Source organism: Argopecten irradians, chromosome 13, assembly GCF_041381155.1.
Source record: "Argopecten irradians isolate NY chromosome 13, Ai_NY, whole genome shotgun sequence".
NCBI classification, from domain to species: domain Eukaryota; kingdom Metazoa; phylum Mollusca; class Bivalvia; order Pectinida; family Pectinidae; genus Argopecten; species Argopecten irradians.
Window position 1 is genome coordinate 12,530,618 of NC_091146.1, and position 23,409 is coordinate 12,554,026.

General features: G+C 34.8%; 1 protein-coding gene across 1 annotated transcript in view; it reads right to left on the reverse strand.

The window, feature by feature from the left end:
• The window catches only part of LOC138305606 (ankyrin repeat domain-containing protein 50-like), a 477,373-nt gene that overhangs the window by 348,873 nt on the left and 105,091 nt on the right, over window positions 1-23,409 (reverse strand). The window contains exon 3 of the mRNA XM_069245907.1: window positions 13,574-13,657. Within this exon, the coding sequence (XP_069102008.1) occupies window positions 13,574-13,657 (84 nt within the window). The remainder of the gene's footprint in view (window positions 1-13,573; window positions 13,658-23,409) is intronic.

Sequence of the window (23,409 nt, forward strand, 5' to 3'; positions counted from 1 at the left end):
TAAGTGATATCTAAAGCTACACCCCGATGACCTAAACGCAATGTCGACATAATGAAGTTTCATCGTTCGAAATTTTGATCATATGTCCAAACCTTATCTTTCCTCTTTTTGTTGTATTTTTAATGCACTTATTCTAATCAATGGCCATTGTCTACGGCCTTCATCAGGTGTCATCTGAATATTGTAACCCACTTATTTTCGCGACGGCCTTTGACGACGTCTTCATTTCCCTTTTATACCAAACAATTTTTGAGGGCGTCTTAATTTCCTTTTCTATACCTAACGAATTTTTCACAACGACTTAATTTCTTTTTTTATCCATAATGACTTTTGACGACGACTTGAATTCTTTTTCTTTACCTGACGACTTTTTACAACGTATTAATTACTTCTTTTATTACATCTAACGACATTTGACAAAGACTTTTCCTTTTCTTTTATACCTAGCCATGTTTGACGACGACTTTAATTACCTTTGTATACCAAACGACTTTTGACGACGACTCGATTTACTTTTCAATACCTAACGACTGATAAGGACGACTTATCTTCTTTTATACTTAACAACGTTAAAGGACGGCTCTATTTCCTTTTCTATACCAAACGACTTTTGCCGACGACTGAATTTCCTTTGTAAATCTAACAACTTTTGTTGCGGCGACTAAATTTCTCATGTCTTTGCCCGATTTCCCTTTCATGGATAATTTATATCGCGACTTATAGTCATAAGTGGGCGAAAACATTTTACAAGGTTTTTATTGCATGTATAATTCTGAAAACCATAATTTTTGATGAACAAAGCTCTCAAAAATATACAATTATTGTTTGTATAACCATTTATAAACTTTTGAAACAACACAGTATTAAAACACTGTTAATAAGATTTGTTCATTATTCCTTCATGTGCTCAGATGAAAACATATCTGGAATAGTCACTTTATAATTAATATAATCACTCTGAAAAAGTCAAATTGTGAGTAGCAGAACACTACTTGGAGAGAATGTTTTGAACATATCATATTTAAAGCTTTTCTTTCTCGTTTCTATGAAAACTGCAGCACACATAACTTTAGATTTATAATGTTCACGATTTATTGTTACTCCACAAAAGACGACTTGTAATCACACCCGAAAATAAGTTGGTTAACAGTATATTTTTTGTGTATATTTGAAGTCATTAATTTACTGAAACGCTACTTTTAAACGATTTTATCGACAATTGCAGCAAAGCGAAATCTAAACGAGAACATACTACCACCATCACAAACGGTTGACTACTACGTTAAAATGTTAGGTGTTATATATTAGAAAACACCAATTAGATTTACTGTGTGTAAAGATTCGCTAATCGAGACACCTCGTAATATACATGAAAATAAAGGTAAAAGAGACCAAGAAAAGGGGGAAATACTGTGATAGCATTCACACTTGATGTAATAATGTTTGAAGTAATTAGGTTTGCGCTACATTCATTACACTACAGCCTTTATGTTGACTACTTAACAAGTATTGAACTAAACGAATGCGATGATAACTATATAATATAGGTTTGTCTAACTTGTATAGCAGGCCGGTTAAGTGACTTTTGACTTCAAGTCATGATGCAAATGTCCCCGTCGGTATAAAAGTACCTTCGATCATAAGAAACAAAATAAGCCAAATACACACCTATATCTCTCTGTTTACCGGACATATACGCATTTTTAAAATGGCCGCCAATGATATATGCTATGTTCTCCCTTTCTAATAAATCTATATTAGTAGAGTGGCATAAAGAAATGATAGTGGATATTGGTTTTGCAAAGCCCTATATGATTTACTTATTTTTCAGTTTCCTTTCAATTCATAGTAAAATTGAATTGTAGCCAAGCAATACTGAAAAGTTGCCATATGAGTCGAAATAACTTAACATGGACGGGAAATACTGATGCTGAAAGCCCCCCCCCCCCCCCCCCTTAAAAACGTTTTATTCCAATATACTACTTATATATTTGTATCAAACAAATCATAATGTCTTTTGATATTGCAAGCATTAACCTAGGGTTAGTTAAACGTCTGGTTCAAACAGGTTGTAACATCACCTGGTGGCAGTAGCTATGACCAAATGTAAGAAACCCCATGAGTACTATTATATTGAACGACTCAATGTATACAGGAAGGATATAATAAAATGTACTACACCTACCATCTTGTATTCGAACATTGGCTAAGGATGACAGCTATCTTGAAAAGTGCGCATGTTTCGGAAATAAAGCAATAACTCACGTGTCTTTGGATAAGTTCTATGGTCATAAGGTACTTCGATATGAAAGGAATTCTTTGCATCAGAACCTGAAGTAAACCTGGGTTTGTCATATCGCTGTCAACTTGAGAAACACATTGTCATTTCATTTCATTTCAACAAATTTAATTGACAAAGATGTTTCAAGTCAAATGGATTAAATAACAGGCAAAGCCTATATAAATTATCTCCAATGGTGGGAAAAGTAATAGTTTAAACTTACATCAAATATAGATATTGTATTTAAGTTTTGAAATGAAATTTTACGACAACTAAAGGGAGATAACTCTTTTGCATACTCTATTCACACATCACACGTAATATATATACAGCTATTATTTATTTACAAGAACATGCTATATAACTAATTAGACCACATGTTACTCAGATAATGACAGATAATAACCAACAGTCTATGTATATATATATATACTCTTGTCATTGCTCTCAATCTTTCTTGAAAATAACTGAAAATATACAAGTATATACTTTTAATAGAATATGTGTATGCTGTATAAAGAATAGAACAAAGTAACAGTATCAAAACAACCATACTCAACAAAATACTCCAAGTATATCTTTGTCAGAGGATAAGTAGAGTAGAATATATACAATGTTATTCAAATGTTATATAGTTAACATTGCATAATTTTTGAGAAAAAGAACACCAAAAAAAAATCCGATTCTTTAAATTTCAAAAGCTTATTTCGAAAAGCTTATGTCATGGTAATTTTAAATCATATGTAGATTAAAACGTCTTGATTTACCAATATATAGGTGAACATCATGATGTAATTGTCTGTTTATAGTTTCATTACAGTCAGGACAGCATTGAAGAAGAATATTGATATTAATATGGTTATAATTTGCATAATTACTAATGGGGGTGAACAGGGAAAGTCTATTAGTGGGGGAGGAGAAATAGGTTCCCATGTACCCCTCAGGCAGTTTTTCGAAACATGTTTTCTTTAGGACCGGTATGATGTCTAGTTTCATTTTATGCTTGTTGCCATTGACAACTAATGTCCCATGAGGGTCATATGGCGGCCATCTTGGATTTCAGATATCGAAAATGGCCAATATGATATATTCGCATAGACAGAGAACCAGACAACATTCAGAGGCAAATAAACACATTTTTGATATGATTGAAACATGCTGAATACGATTAAATCATAATAATGACGTTACGTCTTCTCACTTTTGTGAAATGATGGGAAAACAGTGAAATTTTCAGCTTTTTTTCCCTAAAAAATCAATAAATGTCCTAATTTTTATCACAAGTAAAAAATGATGGACAAATCACCTTGTAACAGTCATTTCGAATTGAACCAACCCTTGTGTAAACATATGTGTACTATAAAAAGAGAGATCGCATCAATGAGTTCGGAAAAAGAGAGGGACACCCCCCCCCCCCTTAAAAATGGCCAAAATGACACATTCGCATATATGCGCATAGACAGAGAACCAGACAACATTTAGAGGCAAATAAACACATTTTGTGATTTGATTGAAACATGCTGAATATGTTTAAATCATAATAATGACGTACCGTCTTCTCACTTTTGTGAAATGACAGGAAAACAACGAAATTTTCGGCTTTTTTCCCCTAAAAAATCGATAAATGTCATAGTTTTTATCACAAGTAAAACTACTGATGGACAAATCACCTCGTAACAGTCATTTCGATTTGAACCAACCCTTTTGTAAACATATGTGTACTATAAAAAGATAGATCGCATCAATGAGGTCGGAAAAAGAGAGGGACCCCCCCATAAAAAAAAATAACACAAAATGGCCAAAATGACACATTCGTATACACGCGCATAGATAGAGAACCAGACAATACACAGGGGCAAATAAAAACATTTTTAAATATGATTGAAACATGCTGAATACGAGTAAATCATAATAATGACGTTACGTCTTCTCACTTTTTGTGAAATGACGGGAAAACAATGAAATTTTCAGCTTTTTTCCCCCTAAAATTCGATAAATGTCATAATTTACATCACAAGTAAAAAAAAATGATGGACAAATCACCTTGTAACAGTCATTTCGAATTGAACCAACCCTTGTGTAAACTGGAAACTGCCCCTGTAAATTCGAACAAGCTTACCAGAGGTGGAGGGCTTGTGGAAATATGTCGAGACATTAAACCAATCGGCCATCTCGGCCCCAATTACAACTAGAACGTGGTTAGAACCGTTATAATCCACTCTCTTTTAGTGAACAACTGGAAACATAGAATTTTTCATAAATGTTCGGCTCGTGCCAGAACGAAATGTACCACTGTGTTCGAATTATTATCCTTTATTTTTTTTGTCCTGAAGGCACGGTGTTATATCACAGCTCAATACCACAAAACTGAATCCTTTCGGTATCACGACTGTTACTTTGGTTTTCATCAAACTGCTGCAGGTTGGCGTAGGATTTCAACACTCCAGGAAAATAAATGTACACATCTATTTCGACGATTGCCTCATACTCCACCGAGTCTAGGAATCGTTGGAGCGATGACAGGTTTGGGGGCTTACCTCGACGGCCAACGTGCTGGAGATAAGGCTGTCTGATTGGCTTTGCAGGCTTTTCGGAAGATTCTACATTCCAAGGTGGATTGTGTGTCTACGGTTGTCGCGTATCTGGAGAGAAAGGATGGGGGGCAAAGTCCTACGTCCTTTGTGCCCTCGTTATTCGTGTTCTTCTCTTCTGTCAGGAAATGCGGTTGACTCTCTTAGTCATGCATCTTCCAGACAGGTTGAATATTCTGGCGGATACTCTTTCCAGGCGCCGCAAGCCGGTTGTGACAGAAAGGCAGCTAAATCTCCCGATCTTCGATGGCATTTGCTAGGTGTGGAACAGACCTCATATAGACCTTTTCGCCACTTCGACACTAATTGTCCACTTTTATCTCTCCGGTGGCAGACCAAATGACTTAGGCTGTGGACGCTCTATCTCCAGATTTGGAGGGGATACATGCTTGCTTATGCATTCCCTCCATTCAACCTGGTGGACAGGGTTCTAATAGAAGTTTCGGGAGGATCATTTTCTCCTCCTTCTGATAGCGCCCCTGTGACCGAGACAATCCTGGTTTGTTGGTGGATATTCCTCTGATTTTCCCACTCAGAACCAATATCCTGCGCCAGCCTCGGTCCCGGAAGGTCCATTCAAGAGCGTGGAAGCTTTCTCAGGAGGCCTCTCTCAGTCAGGCTTTCCTTAAGACGTGTCAGCTTGCATCGTGATTGCATTGTCTGTGATTGTTGTATCGACAGGAAGATTGATAAGGTCAAGGCCTCTGCACAGCTGATAGCGGAATCCCTTTGTTTAGGGAACGCAAACTTGCCTCTATTACTATTGCAGGCTATCGCATGGCTATTTCCAGTGTACTGTATTCTCATGGTAGACCAGAGGGTCTGTCAACTCTTTGTGTGCCTTGATTAGGTGGTTCAGGCCTAGTGTACGGCAGTTAGCTCCACAGTGGAATCTAGCACTTGTGTTACTGAAAAGGGCTCCTTAGGAGCCTTTGGTGTCGGTCTCCATTGAAGTTTTTACATTTGACTTCCTCCTTGCTTTTGCCTCAGGCCGTAGAAGGAGTGATGTCCATCTATTCACTTTTTGTGCTTCGTTGGGCCAGATATAGCTCTGTTACCTACTCACTAATCCTGCCTTCACAATCTCTATTGAGTCGAAGGAGAATGATCGGCAACTTTGTCCCAGTCGGACGCTTATGTTTCCCCTTGATAAAACAAGGGGCGATGTACTATTCTTGCCCATTAAACAGGGTCAGCAGGATTGCTCCTTCCATTACATGTCCAGATGCATATGTCAGGTGATCAGAATTGGCTCGATTCAGCAACTTATTTGAATTTGCCATTTCGTTCGATGACTTTGATATGCACCGATGTGGCAAAATACGTCTAAATGCAAATCCAAATAAAGTATATATGTATACATCGAGTATAGTTTTTATACAGGATGTGCCATTATGACCGCATTTACAGTGCTGTGAACATAGTACATAGGTCAGATCACAAAGCGAAATTGTGTTCAACAATTTTATTTCACATTTAAGTTCTTACTACAATAGTAATACAAAGTGATTTATACAAGTATGTTTCCATATAAACATACATAGGACAACAACAACATGTTTGTCTGTCCATTTCAATAATTCACAGCTTAATTCATTACTATAAATTACTGAAAAAAAATAGCATGCACAGTGATATCACATATAACTTATTCAAATAAGGCTTGTGCATGCGATGGTGCAGTTATGTCTATTGATTGCTATTTTTACAGATTGTGCCAATGAACCCCCTTATCTGAAATATATTTAACAGATCAACTGGAACAGTGATTTTCAAAAAAAAGTATAGTTAATTGAATTATATAAAGCAGGGAAATGGGAAACGTCTCAAACTATAGACCGTGACATCATTAAGCCAGTAAGACAATAAGTAAAGTTGAAGTTAATGATGCAACACCTATACTCAAAAGGGGGAAATGATGTGGGAGAATATATGGGTAAAATAACAAAAAATGAGAGGTAGATAAGTAGCAACCCATCGGACCCCATGCGATCTAGATTTTATACGGAGAGAAACGCTAAGGACTTATATGTATAAAGGATGTACTCATTGATTTGAAGCCACGATCTTAGAGAGCAACATACTTTAAAATATACTTAATAATTACCGAGACTAAAGAGCTACATGTTGATAACAGTACACAGGATGGACAGAAGCTATTTACGGTTGGATAGAAAAGGTCTAGTCACTGGTCACTCTTAATTGCTTAATAGTTTCCGGTCTCTGTCCCTAAGAATACTATTTAGTTGCTGGGGTTATTACTTAAAGGTGGTTCGATACAGTTAGGCCTAAAAATTTGCCCATTAAAGAAATGATTGAGAAACTGTTTTAAAAGGCTTTTATTTGAAATGTTACCAAGTGGTTTTGAAAATACTGTAATCTTAATCACCTCACTTTACAACCTGTTTTACTTAAAATACAAGTTTACACACACATTTTCAAAGCTTGGTAATTGACTGCAATATTACAAACAACAACATTTCTTATCTTTAATATGTAAGTTTATATGGACATCAATGACCTCAATGTCGTTTCCACTCTTGAATATACATTAATTGCGAAATTTTTACGCGAATGCGTATAAATGAGGCCTAAGAAAGGTCATATTTTCCATTTAAATTTCAACTTAAATACATGATTTCAAACAATATGTTGTTTAATTTTCTTGAATTTTTGTCCACATAATAAGATCGTTGTATGGGTTACGATGAAAGAATATAAAGAATATTGACCGAGGAGTTTTTGAGAAATTAGCCTTTCTATATCCCTACCTCCTAAAAATGACTTTTTTTACAATTATATAATTAGACCAAGTTCGAGCGGTAATACTTGTGTAAAGTATATCTTATATAGTCAGCATTACAAAGGGTAATGGTCTTATTATACAAATTGTTATAACTGTTAATCTAATGTCACGATGCCACCGACTTGGCATTTTACAAAGCTAAGAAATGGCACAAATAATTTATATTGTTTTAAGTTTAAAATGTTTGAAAAGCGTCTACAACTTCAACTCGATCACAAAAATGTCGATAAAACCGATGTCATCATTCACAACTATACGTCTTTGTAAATGTTTTGAGGAGCTACTACTATACGAAGTAAACTAAAACAGATGTTTGGATCCTCAAGATTACCTGTACTGTAAGTAGGCAAATGTACATATACGTCTTAGGAAAAAAAATCTTGATCTACGTTCAGCTGATTAGATAAAGAACAAATAGGGCTATGCCTGCATATACATGGGTTTTTTATATCAAAAATATAATACTGTTGCGATATTAATTTATAAGTATCATATAGTCACAATCTAACGGAGATGGACTGAAATTGTTAACAATCTAAGCTAACCACTTGATTGTTTATGAAATCTCATGTTATTCAGTACGAGAACGTATCGACATATATCCTACCGTGCAAACTTTGATTTTCACCCGGTATCAAGCTTTCCGCAAACAGAACTAAGTACAATCTCAACAAATACGCCGTGGTCAGAGCGAACGGCGCATTCGATCACTGTTCGGAACGTCCCTAAAACTGGTAGATATTTTCCTATCGAATAGCAGATTCCACACACAGGAGCACACTACTTCCTGAAATCACTACGGAGAGGAAGATTGCATACAGTCAATTCCGTGTCCAAGGCGGATAAGTTAATAGTTTGACCAAGGATGTTGTTGTTATATAATCCATTACTGACAGCCTTATTGGGAAAGGCATCGCTTGCTTTGTATCTATTCGTAAATATTACAACAGGGACGAAAATCTGTCTTATTTTAAAGTATTGTAACATTCAATCCGAGAGAAAACACAATCACATTCGCCTAATGCTTCTGATGTTAAATCGGTCTTTAAAAAAATATGATTTGGGCCAATTCAGATTTTTTAAGAGGCCGATTTAACATCATAAATCTTTGGACTAATACTGTAATAAATTACATTCATAATATTGAAGCAAACCTGTCCTAGCATATGCTGATATCTAAGACTGAAACATATATCAATATCAGTATTTAAATATGTAAAATAAAAAGTAATTGCTACTATTGTTTTCAATTTAATCATTTTGTTGTTTTAGTATATTCCATAATCCGTATCTTTTGTCATGTCCTTGCCGTTTATTAATCATTAGCGTCCAGACGGTCATGGTGATTTATCAGGAAAATATGAAATAAGACTTCGGGAGCATAACAGCCCTAGAATGATGCAGCATATATGGCTCATAATGACACAAATCAATTGTTTGCAGGGAGGTCTGTCTAGGTCGCAAGTCAGGTGGCCAACGGATGATCAAAATATTTAAGTACCGCCACCACTAACGTCGAACAAGCATGACTTAGCAGATTATGGAGCGAAAACACCACTGAAGGTATCAATAGCATATTTCAACATGCGCAAAATTATTTTGCTTTTGGGTATTGCTGTTGGTGGAAAATAAGACAAGACATATCTCGGATTAGTCTGTCAATTTAGATAAGTCAACCGTCATATAGAAATAAACGATAGTCAGGAGAGAAGACAGCATCATTCCTGAAACGTGTGCCTTCCTGTACATTAGATAAATTGTAAATCTGCTTTCTATATTTGTGTCTTATTTCCCATTCCAATTTGTAAAGAGGTGAACAACAACACATTTGTCGTCTTTCGGTTCCGTTACGTTATATGTTCTTAAGTAGGTGTTGGAAGATTTTCACCATACAAACGCAATGTGTACATTCACATTCATATACAGATATTTCCATTCCTTTTCTGTTTTCGTAAAATCCATTCCCTCTAGGCTCTGTCAAATGTAATGCTGGTAGTATTAATTTGTACACTGGGAATGGATATCGATTACAAATAGTGAACCTATCTTGAAACAATCAGAGGAACAAAATGATGAGCAGTATTGAAACAACTCTTAAGTTTATCACTGCGTTTCCGGAAAAAAATAGTATCATAACATCAGAGGATATATCGATGGCCTAATTTGAAGTTACAACGTCGCAGAAATGCAACATTGTGTTTATATAACAGTAACTATGTTAAAATCAAGGATTAACTACAATTTTATTTTTTTGCCGCACGGCCAAAATAGTAAAGTACTGCAATGTAATTATGACGATGTCAGGAAATGTTCGACGATCACCGTTATTGAACAAAACATTTTATCTATTTTCTTCTTTTGGATTTTTAAGATGCATGGATCAGTGTAGTATTTACGGTTAGTTAACATCTGTCGCGACCCTATAAATTTTAAAACGTATTGAAATATAGAATATACATACTTGTTGCTCGAGAATGATAACCACAATAAACAAGAACGATTTCCTCATTACCGGCTATCGTTAGGAATTACTTTATTGAATATTGTATCGAACCCGTTTCAATGGAATTGTATGGGTATAATTTGTATAATTTTTATAGTAATTTGATGTGTTTGTGTACCTCTCCGTAACCCCTCGATTGAACGTAAATGTTATACATATCAAATAACTAATTTGGAAAATATTGCTTTAGTTAATCGTGTGTTTGCTGAAATCAGAGAATAGTTTACACAATTAGACACAGTTTTATTAAATTTGATTCATGATAGTTCGAACTGATTAGATCTCTTCAAACTATGGCATAACATTTATATATATAACAAACTATATTGGGTGATTACAGTCATACGAAAACTTTATCATCAGAGAACATGTAGTATTATTGGTAAATTTTGAAACATTAAAATCTCCCAGACTGCATGTCTTGTGTCTAAGACATTCGTGTAGTACGTCTCCAGGGCAAAAGTGTACATGTCAGTTGTCAGCGACGTAACAGTCAGGTTGTAGATAGGTTCCTCGTTTATATATAATGTTGTACCGACATTTATTCTCCGTGGCGTATCTATTCTGACAAACAGGTACACTGCATTTAAAAGAGGGTTTAGAGAGACAGAGGAGCAGTCTGCACCGCCTCATCTTGGGGTGAGGACCATTTCGGCACACAATGTCTGGCACGGCATATAGTGTGTGTTGTATTCATATCGAAATATGTATGGTTGATACAATATACATATCCATATGTATAAGCAATGAAAATAAAATTTCGATGACAATATTGGAAGTCCAGTCTTCATTGCAACAAGCAACCATGCAGCCTACATTCTACCCTATAGCACCTAAGGACACAGTCAACTAACTTTGATAAATAACATTCAATTTTAGAATATTATACTGGCGCCGAGACGTGCGATGGGATCTTGAAATTCGCGGACGAGAAAACTTCACGGAGCTAAGCCACTATTATGATATCCAGTGCCACATCATCAGTAATAAGAATACAGCAGCAGCAAACATCATCCATTACACTACAACGTCCGCCATCAATACTACAATGACCACAACAACTACCCTGAACCAACTACTAAGAAGACGGAAGACAGAAGAAAGACAATGAACTAAACACTGAAAATTGTATTTTTTTGGACATTTATTAATGTATTTTCATGCATTGGAATTGAGTTTTTCGTAATGTATAATGTTTTATTTTTGTCTTAACTTATATTGATATCTTTGCTTTAATTTGGTTTTTAATTCGATGTTACGTTTTATTACAAATTTTAGGTACATCGTACAGATAAGTTTGTTATTTGTACATACACATAAAAGGATGATTATTATTATATGCTAAACATTAAGAAGTAATTCAGTGTGCTAAATATAATTTACTTTTTTTACACTTCAGTTATTGATATTACCACACTGATAAATTCACCTTTTTATTTTTTTCCTAAGCATACGGATTTTTGAAATTTTTGGCTAAAACATTTTTTGTTAATTTCCTTCTATTATTATGTTCATGAAATGTGGTGTTCAATATACCATTCGCAAAGAAAGTTCCTTAACACGCTTTTTGTTTTAAATTATTATTTTTTTATTTACACAAATACATGTTTACACAATATATTAAAACGTCTGGTACTGACATGGTTAACATGCAGTTTTAAAATGTAAAATGGAACAACCAGTATGTCTGAGAGCCAAAGGGTGGTGAGCCTTCTCATTGAGGTCCATTGTCTCGATATTAATGACATTTTACGTTTTATATATAGCTTTACCTTTTTTTGTTTTTTAATTGTGTTTTTTATATAATTTATGTCATTTTTATAACATCCTTCTGTACTCTCGCGTTCACTCTCTTCTTTGTTGCTTTATTGCTTTAATGCACTTTCATTTTTTTATTTGTAATAACATTCATTTCCAACGTCTCTGGACTAATTGTTATCTTATCTGTATTAATATTCAATGATTGCTATGAACACATGGTGTAATATCTGTTTTGACTATATCATTTTCAATGTATTAAGTAACAAGAAACATGTCCATTCTTGATTTTTAAATTCCTCTTTTGAATGTGTATTAAGATTTTCTGGGGCCACGAAGTCTCCAAATATCCACAGGTTGAAATTAATCAATTAAATGTTGCTTTTTTAACTTTTGAACTTTAACTTTAATATTGATATATATATGTGTGTGTGGGTGGACCATAGCTGTAAAAGACATAACCTTGGAGATACATGTTATCGTGGTCAGAACTCTGCAGTGGTTCCTATAAAATGTAGTCAAGGAGAGTTACCTCCATAAGTGGAAAAACGTGAGGAAAACAAGAAACAGTATGACCAGCTTGGGCGCAACGCGGGAAGCAGAGACAAAAGAGACGACGGAAGGTGATGGAGCGAATAACACCAACGTTAGGTGTGCTCGGTGATAATCTGGACTAGAAGTCTACATAAATATGTGACGAAAGACTATTTCGTATCATGGTATAGTAGTGAAGTGACATAGATGATTCAAGATATGAGAACGCTTACGCGGGACGCGCTGGATCATGGGCGATGCACGGAGATAAACTCATGAACTGTATAATCGTAAGAGCCGTTGGTGCCCAACACATAGAACACATTATGATATTTACATATATTTTATGCTTATTAAATTGTTAAATGTATACCAATGTATACCTTTTATGTCACAGTTAAAACACTGCTACCCAAGAAGAAGTTCCCAGGAAAAATATAAATAATATTAGTCAACTTTGTGACAAGTTGAGGGCTCGTCCGGGATGAAATTGTTTTGGTAAAGTTTTGGCCTTATAATTATAATTGGGTAAAATGCTGAGTTGTGCAATTAGCATGGCTTAGTGGCACTGTACGTATCAATAAACAATACGTTCTGGGTTTAGTGACAGTATTTACATGTACTGTTCACTATAGAGGTAAACATACACAAAGCAATGTCGCTGTCATAGATACTGCAGCTTGAACAAATGATAACTGTAATGTACGTTTATATATAATTAGATGGAGGCAAAATGGGTGTCGACTTGTAAAGGGCTGAGATCACAGAAATGGTACGCATATTTATTATTACAGGGAACAAATCAATTAAACATTAAACACTCAGTGCTCAATAACACGTAGCAAAATGTGAGAGCAGTTGTCTCAATAACTGAAAGGTTTTTTTTCCAGCAGGTGATTATATATATGACACTAGTTTGTGTAACAATAGCATTGCATAAACTGTCTATGGCGTTATAAACTAAACCAATATATCGTGTATGTAGATGTATACCAAAACTATTCAGATCCAGAACGTAATACCAAGAATTGTTTATTTTTGTATAACTGCATCATTATATTGAAGATTAAAAAAATTACATTGATGGCAGAAATACTCACCGAATTAGGGTCTGCTCCATAGCTCAACAAGAGTTCCACAATTTCTCTATGACAACAAATAGTTGCCACTAACAGTGCATTACCCTGAAAAAAACATATATGAGTTTAAAACGGTGTACAGATGTAGAAACTAAAACTGAACGTTTAATGTTTCTCAAAGTGAATATCTCGTTCGACATTATTTTATTACAACTTAAGCCAACAATTAAGGATTGATTATCAATTGTGTTGCTTACCATAACTGATGAAGAATACTAATCTCGTGCAAATGAAGTGTGCCAATCCTTATATTAACGTTAACCAATCTAAATTATTATAAAAAATTGAGACACAATTAATACTGTACAGCTGCGGAACAGACGCCAGACACTGTTAAGATTAAAATCTGCAGCAAACATATCTTTAAATATATAGTGTTCACATTTTATTGTTACTCCATAAAAGACGACTTGTAATTACACCCGAAAATAAGTTAGTTAACAGTATAATTTTGTGTAAATTTGAAGTCATTGATTTACTGAAACGCTACTTTTAGCCCTAGGTGAATGCTTGCAATATCAAAAGACATCATGTTTTGTTTGATACAAATATATCAGTAGTATATTGGAATCAAACGTTTTTCCCTGGGAGGGCTTTTAGCATCATCATTTCCCGTCCTTGTTTAGTTATTTCAACTTTTATGGAAACTCTTCAATATTGTTTGGCTACAATTCGCAATTTGACTATGAAATAAAAGGAAACTGAAAAATAATAGTTTGCTTTGTAAAACCAATATCCACTATATTTTCCCTATGGCCCTCTATTAATATAGATTTATTAGAAAAGGAGAACATATCATATATCATTGGCGGTCATTTTGAAAAATGCGTATATTTCCGATAAACAGAGAGATCTTGCGTGTGTCTCTGGCTAATTTTGTTTCTTATGCTCTAAGATATTTTCATACCAAATGAGACTTTGTTCTAGGCCTGTTCCTCCCGAAAATTTTATCTAGGTAGACAAATGACTAGTACAAATTCTTGTATGCGTGAAAGGTAACGACATTTCATTATCCTTCGCAATATCTCCAGCTGCAAGATTGTATTCCTTTACAGAAGTAGACAGTCATTGGATTAAAACAACAAAGTTATACTATGCTGTCTTATGTATGACACTAAATACATGTAGTTATTCGATACGGGAGATAACTCCTATACCTATATGAGTAATACTTGCTATCGTTATATAATTAATCTAGGTTATATATTTTTTCTGGAATATTATCATGTATAAACATACATTATTGTAAACATGTTGGTTATAAGTAGGAATCCAGAATGATATATTTCTGAAAAGTTTTATGTTTTTATTTGTTGACTGCTTTTAGTAACATATTTCTAGAAGTAGAAGATTCTACAATATTCTTGATTTAGGATTTAGCTATATATATTCCAGCTGTGCAAGGCTAATTAGAACTGTAATGAGACCTGTAACTAGGGCTGCATAAAGAACTAGTTTACACATTACCAGGAACTGTACAGAGTTGTAATATATTTATTGGGGAAGCCATTATGACTTTATATGTGACGGCGACTGACAAAATGGGCCCAGATGAGGAAAAATCACATTTTCACTTTTTCACATTTTTATTTACTTTATGGTGTGTAGATCACGTTTACAAAATATTAAAGCCGTAGGATAAAGTATTTAAGAGATATGCGACTTTGAATGAGGCACCATGTAGATTCATTAATGACAAAATTAGCGACGTCAAATCATCACGTCATGAACATTGACGTCATGTCACAAGGCTGCCAATGACGTTACATAAAACATACACGTGCATATGACTATGCTTTAGACTGGTCTTTAACACCTGTAATTTATTAAAAAAAAGGTTAGCTCGATCAGTGTTACATGAAACTACATCATTGTACGTTCTATCAAAATACAAGATAATCTGTGACACGTACATGTAACAATCTAAGTCTACGATGTGACGGGGTGAAACACTGCGTGCTATGTGTAACAAAATATTTTCGCGTGTGATTTAGTTTCATGGTTTGGAATTTTTACCATTAATAAATCAAATATGATATTTTTTTTTAATATTCATGATTCCACAGCAACCGCCAAAAGAACAACTTCACGAGGAAAATTTCATGCAATGATATTGCTTTGTATGTTCGTATTTAAAAAGTCAAAGATCTATGCATTTGATTAAAGTTTACATGTATATGCTTCCAGATTCTTTTAACTAGAATGTTGGTATACGAATAGCATTACTGGAGTGACCAATGAGATATATACCGAAGAAGTCAAATAATATTACATTTATGCATGAACAGCCTTTAGCTACATGCACATGCATGCGTATGCGCTCATGTGCTAAGAATTGACGAAGTCCGAATAGATGATGTAAATAAAACCGTCAAAACTAAATTGAATGTGGATTAAATGATCAAATAAAAAGACAAATGTATGAAACATCGTATACGGGTTAGATGAGGTTTTCAAAGTACTAGTGAATCGAGCCCGAACCCTCCGATCTCTTTGCGTTCACCCTTGGAAACCACAGTGTACATGTCTAAACACCCGTCGTGTAGGCTGATTAAGTTGGCCCATGTTCCTTTCCGTATGACCGGAATAATGTCGTTCTATCTCATCCACAATACGGCATATAATGCATAAAATTATACGGATTTATATATATATTGTTATATCTATACATTCAAGATCCATCTTGTTTTTGTATCAGTTGTTCTTAATCTGATTATAGTGTGCGGGTTTGTTAAATGGTTTTTTTAACGATATGACGTGGACAGTTCATACATGCACTCGAGATCGAGTGGTCACAATATATAGCACTCGGGAAATGATGGTGGGGAAGGAGGTTATTATGGTAAACAAAGGCAATTCAGTTTAATAACTGTTGTGTTTTTTAATCAGATCAACATTTAAAACACTAAAACGATGTATGTCTTTTACTGTTTTTTTCTGTTAAATGTGTGTTTTATGTCAACTATTTAGATTTCTTAAACTGTGAATCAGGAAGTGTTCGTAGTTCTCCGATTCACACATTTTAAATTTTATATCATGTAGATATACTACTGGATTTAGTATACTGACCCATTATGGCACATAAAACAAAAATCTGTGGATGGAGTGATTAGATTTAAGAAACGATTGATCGCATTTACATTTAAGACTCTTTCCTTTCAATATATCTTATAGGCTACTCAAGAACTAAACCTATTTTTAGAGTTCTACTTTATATATATTTCGGATAAAAAACGTTAAGAGAAATTGCAATACACACGATTGAAAAAAAAGACGAAAAAAACGTTTCAAACAGAGGGTTCTGAGAATTAGTAACAGTTTATATCAATTTGAACCCACCACAGTGCCAATAGATCACTATATAGAGGTCCTAATGCTCTGGATCTAAAGTTCCACAGTTTTTTTATCTTGATTATAAGACCCCTAAAACCAATATATGCACACTCTGGTACACAGATAAAAAATTGATATAAATTGTAACTAATTCTCAGACCCCTAGCTCTTTCTAGATAGTGTAGATGAAATGAAAAATACTGTTTCACCCTAAGATTTAAGCACTGATGAGTGATTTGACTAGACTGGGTGGGTGGGGTTGGTGTGCGGGATCCTCACAAAACTGTACAAAGTATATATAAATCATCTTCGTCCCTTGACCACTTCCTGCATCATGTACTGTATAATGTCATCAAAATTAATGTTATGGTCACAATGATCGGTCGATATCCGGAGATAATAGGGGGTAATCGGGATTACACCGCTGATTTTGGGCCATTTTCCGATACTGGACAACACCGGTCAAAAAATTTGTCCGACATAATTTACATGTACATTCAAAGGAGGCCGTGCGGTAATCGTACGACGTCTGTTTCCAAAGAATTTTTTTTTTTTTGGGGGGGGGGGGGGGGGGGCGGTGAGGCAGTGAATATCGACCGATTATCATGATGTCCGGGCGATAACTGGCCTATTCACTGGACATCGTACGAATATCGCCTTAGTTGATTACGGACAACGAAGGACACTTGTACCCCAGGCCCGGCCAAATGTCGGGCGATATGATTGCCGCTCGATTAAACGATATGTGAAGGATATGTGGCCGATTATGAAATTCTACGGAACTCCGGGAATATTCTAACTTCGAATTAAAAATCTTTGGGCACGTCCCCAATGCTGTCTGAGGGTCCCATCCACCGGCCGGCCATGTCTGTGTGTCCGTCCGGAGACCAGGCAAATATGGCTAAAATGCATGCCGGGAATACATCCTAAGCCTAATCGGAAGCGGATGTGACCAAAGCATTAGCACTGAACTCTACCGACGTCCACTATAAATACCACATTCCTTGTTATCATCGTCGCATAGTTCTACAAGAAAATAGACATCATTTGTACTGATCAGAAACTTAACTTATTCTCATACAAAATTAAAGATCATCCACAGGTGTTTGGTTCTATAGATATTTTTGTTATATATGCAATATGTATAAAGCCAAACACCTGTGGTTCATCTACACAATTCAATTCTCGGCTGATGAAATCTGCTTCCTTGTCCTCTTACAATTCAGACAGAATATTTCTAACACAATTTTCTTGCCTTTATTTTGTCTTTAAAACAACATCCCGTTGTTTGCATTTTAAGTTTCCGTACTCGTGATATGTTTGCAACATGTATATCAATGTATTCGGTATAATTTCAGTGACTTTTACGACTTTGATTTTCGATATTTTATTTTAAATATGTTACGACGTATTGCAAAATATTATCAACTTGTGAAAGAGCAAAGCCTGTGGAATTTCCAGAATATCTGTGAAGAAACAATATTGCTAGATAAGATTTGAAAATGTTAAAACTGTATTAAATTTATTTATAAATATATTTTATAATATATCCCCTGACATGTGGCATATTGGAATTTCAGGCAGGCGAAACTGATTGAGACAAATCAGAATTTGTTTCACTCTTATCTTTGATTGATTTGCCATGAATATATTAATTGTTATCTCTACCAACGAAGAGAAAAACAATTTCAATATTTTTTTTCTAATGTGCTGTTTGCAGCTATATTTATTTATTTATTTATATTTTTGTTAGAAAGTACCTACATGTATATACTGATCACCTGGTACTCACCAGTCTACCCTTCATATTATGTATTGATATACTATACAGGTAGTTTAATTTATACATAAAATGCGGGCTTTATGAAACGTAGTTTATTGAGAGATTCCGCAAATACACGTGTTGACGTCGGCAAAAAGTGTGCGTAACTTTATAACGTCATTTATTCCGACGTCATAATCGCCGCATCTGGGCCCATTTTGTCAGTCGCCGTCACATATATGGATTTTTACAACCCATTGTGTGGATTTATTCATATAGCCTGGAACTTAAAAAACTATCTGTGGATTTGTGAACATTCTTAATTCGTTAAGGATTAAGGATTATACCAGGAAATTCACATTTAGATAAGTAACACTTTAAAGTCCTGCATTACTCTAGTACCCACCACCAACACAAAAACAAATAAAAGAAAAAATGCCCAGGGGTTACATATTAAATAAAACTAAACTTATACAAGCATTAACCGTGTAAACCGTTTAAGACCAAGGAAAGAACAGATTGTTTGTTAATTTGAAAAAGGAATATAAAGAGCATCTAAAAGATTTTCAAAGGCTTTTGCAATAGAATTTTGTACTTCTCGACATTCCCACATTAAACTGAATTATTGGTTTCCTCTCGGAGCTGAATTACAGGATAAAAGTACATAGGGCGAAGCTACCCCTTATTACTATACTTAAATAATTAATAATTGGTGGTCAGAATATAGATGAGATATTACGAAATGAAGCCATTGAGTTTTAGTGTTTTTTGTTACTTTAAAAGGAATGTTATAAATATGCTTCCACTCTTCTTCATCTAATAAATGGAATTCTTAATTGCTTCATTTCAGCACCTTACCCTAGGTTCAGTTTCTTATTAAGAATACATATAGAAATTTTGAAATTTTTTTATATTTTAAAAGAAAATCTGACAAAAATTTAGAGGAACATATTTTGACGTTTAAGTGGTAATAGGTTTTACTTCGGCTGAGGCTTAGGCAGAAGTTAACGAACAGCAGATATTAGTCCTTGAAATTGAAGGAAGTCATTCGGCAGCGTGTTGTGTAAATTATCATATTTTTGTAAAAAAATTCTTCAAAAGTGTATAAAACTATGCCAATTTGTTTTTTTGATCTTTCAGAAGATCAACATGTTTGTGTGAATTTCCTAATCTATACCAAAACGGGTTTACCTTCAACTGTTATATTTTTGTTAGCGGGAGGCCAGATATTTTTCTGTAAGGATCTGCCGGATTTATTTTGTAAAATCTTTAACTTCTTTGGAACTGTTCCCTTTATACAGGCTTTAAAGTATCTTTCCAAAATCGCATTTTACAAGGTTTAATACATTTTGAATTATATTTCACCACCAAAATTTAATAGTAAATCAAAAATCAATGTGTTCTTTAAAATAGATTTCCACATTTTCCCTTCGCATGGTGTATAATCTCCTGATCCAAATACTTAATGTTAAGGTAATTAATAAAAGCATTTAAATTCTGTTTTGTATTACCATTTTCAAGCCCAATTAAATATTCTTGAACGATATTGGTCTTTTTACTTTGTCTGTTTTGCTATCCCATAAAATTCAAATAAAGATTGTATTTATTTCTTTTATTACCTTTTCACTTGGGTTGGGAAGGAATGACTAAGTGGTTAAATTGAGAAAATTATCACAGTGATTTTATGATATGACTTTAGCCAATAGGAGTCAGTTTCCTTTTTATCCAGAATTTGATCAGACTTTTTTGTTTTTAACATTTTTTGTCAAAATTTAGTTTTGGTATATTATCCAGATTTATATTGATAAATCAAATACCATGAGTAGTTTTAAATTTCGGTTTTAGCGCTCATCCCAATTAAACTGCTCATTGAATTCCGGATGCATCCATTCTCGTTACTGTCTTTCATTACTACTTCAATCCAAAATTATTTCAGTTTTATTACTAATCATTTTTTAGACCAGATTCGCTTTTTTAAAAGAAAACCCCTGTAAAGTTCTGTTAGAGTCTTCTGCACGAACTGATTTCTATCAGACCCCATATAATCTGAGAAAAGGTACATCGATCTCATATAATGTCTCTTGTGAGAATCCCCCTCAAGTTGTTGTTATGATTCCATCTTTATATTCAACAAGGGTTTTTCTTTCTCTAGTCGAATTGCTTATACTTTGTCTGCAGGTCGGGAATAGAGTTAGTATAGGGACGCTATTGGGTACCTTGACGACAAGATTGTATTTTTTGTATCGAAACATTGAGAAAGGATTTCCACTTGATTAATTGCAGATGTTGCATTGTTATGTAGAGTCTATTGAAATGATACGAGAAAGAACGACAATCTCTGGTTATAAAGAGTTTACATCGTTTCAGCTCGAACGAAACTGTTTAACACGGCTAAATCTATCAACTCTGCTTATTTTCGCCGATCGGGTTGAGTAATTTTTAATCCGGAAATCCAACGATACGTTTTCGTTTTTATGAATCTCTCGTGAATGTACAGCTGTTGTGAACTCGCCTTGATCTATCGGATTGATGTAACCATCTTTCCTTAGGCTGTGAAAATTCAAAATGACGATTCGTTTTGGTTGTATATGCGCGCTCTTTTCAAATCTTATCACTTTGACCACTAGTGTTCTGTTATATCTACATGTTATGCGTTGTCCTAGTAAATTAACTAAATAAAGCTGACATGCTTGAACTTTACATATAAAAAAAGGTTCCTTGCATTTCTTGAAACCAAAACGGGTATTTCATAGATTTTTTGCGAAATGTTACATACCTACGGACACAATACAGTCTTGTGTTATTGGTGGTATTTCGCAGGTTCTCGGTAAAATCTCCAACAACAGACAAGATTATTTTGGGGCTTTCGGGACACCTGCCCTTCCTTCGGAACTCTCTGAAGGATTGGACCGGCAAAATTACATTTAAAAAATGAGTGATTATTTTTGAAAATTTTTCTGTAGACGTGATGCTCTAAACGGGTGTTGAATATGAGTAATTTCATTTATGCACTAATCATCAAATTTATGTTACAAAAGAAGCCCAAAGTGCAATGCTAAGTGAAATGGATCTATTTGTACTGTATCTGAATACACAAAATCATGTGCGCAGACTATCGCGCCCCTATGAGGAATGTGAGTATGATTTGTATCGGTTAGAGGTGGAGTAAAAACGTTGAAGCTGCCTGATGTTCAAGTCCTTAAATCCGGATTATAGGTAAGTGATTGTTCATTTTAGTTGATTGTTATTGAACATCAATGCGATCATTAACGGCTTATGAGATATTATTATCTATCAGATATCAATTTGATTGTGGTTTTGTTAGGCCTGCAAAATATAACCGTTAGGTATGTTTTAAAAGTCGTGTTTATGATCATCATCGCGAGATTGACTGGTCTGTATAACAGAACATGGCCATGGCTTTCTAAATCCGTTGCTTAAACAGCTACATGTAAACCTGACGACAATTGACTGCCTTTGAGCACCCAGACACCCCATCGTTTGAATATATGTATCGGGCGGGATATATTGGCCGATGTTTGATCATTTGATAAAATTGCTAGTAGTTAGACCATAAAGTTTGGTAATGCACATGTCGTTTCGGTAGTCCGTAGCTGCGTTTTTTATTTTTATTATTGTGCAAAAACATGCCATTTCGGTTACATGCAGTGGTGGTTCTTATTCTGGTATCATAAAGTGAAATGGTCCAACGTATGACTATCATTTGTACCGTTTTATACGACTTTAAGTTTACCTGAATGCTATTTGTACATGCTTACATGAGCACGTGCAAAACAAACCAGGAGTGTAGTGGGTAACAATTGGTTAAGTTTGACCATGGATTACTTGATCAAGCAATGCCGATTACCTTGGGTACATGTTTTTCTAGATTATGGCCATTTTTGGGTATATTACTAGTCAGGGTGTGATTCATTATTGTCACAGTTGGAGTCGAACTTAAGATCTTGCCAGGATTTCTCCCTTAGTTTCATATTTTGATGCAGTTACACGGCTTTAGGTGAGGTTATTTTTATGAGGAAGGACATAGAATGAATAGACTGTAATTATGCTGTGTTGTTGTATATTTGGTTGATTAGATAACTACTGCCCCGTATTTAGGATGGCCGGACAGGAATACCTGCAGATTGACCGGTGTTGTGTGAAAATAGCATAATATGTATAATATCACTCTGACCCATTTAGCAATGTTATATCGGTAATGTCATAAATGTTGTAAGACGAACGTTATTGTGGCGTTGTAGATATTAATTAGAGTCTGTGATGTTGTATGATTATCTCGGTAGATACAATGTACGTCGATCCAAGCCCTGATTTCGCCACTCTTCATATAACAGAATTGAACCTAAAACAAAGTAATCCTCAATTTTGACCCAGAGGTCTTTATTGTGTCCCTGGCACTATTCTCGTGAAGTGATGCTCAAATCAAATTACATTTATTATCATAGCTTTACAACTAAGAGTACCATGGATGCCTCTTTTTTTCCATTGACAGTAGGCGTAGGAAGCAGCGGGGACAGGGGGTAGACAATTGTCCCCGTTCCCCAGGACAGGGTGGGGGGGGTGCAAACATGTCTCTCTCTTACCCTCTCCCCTCCCATTTTCGTGCAAGTGAAATGATTCTACACATTTTGAACGCTTTTAGCATATTTTACGCCTGCGCCGGCGCGTTTCATAAAAACGT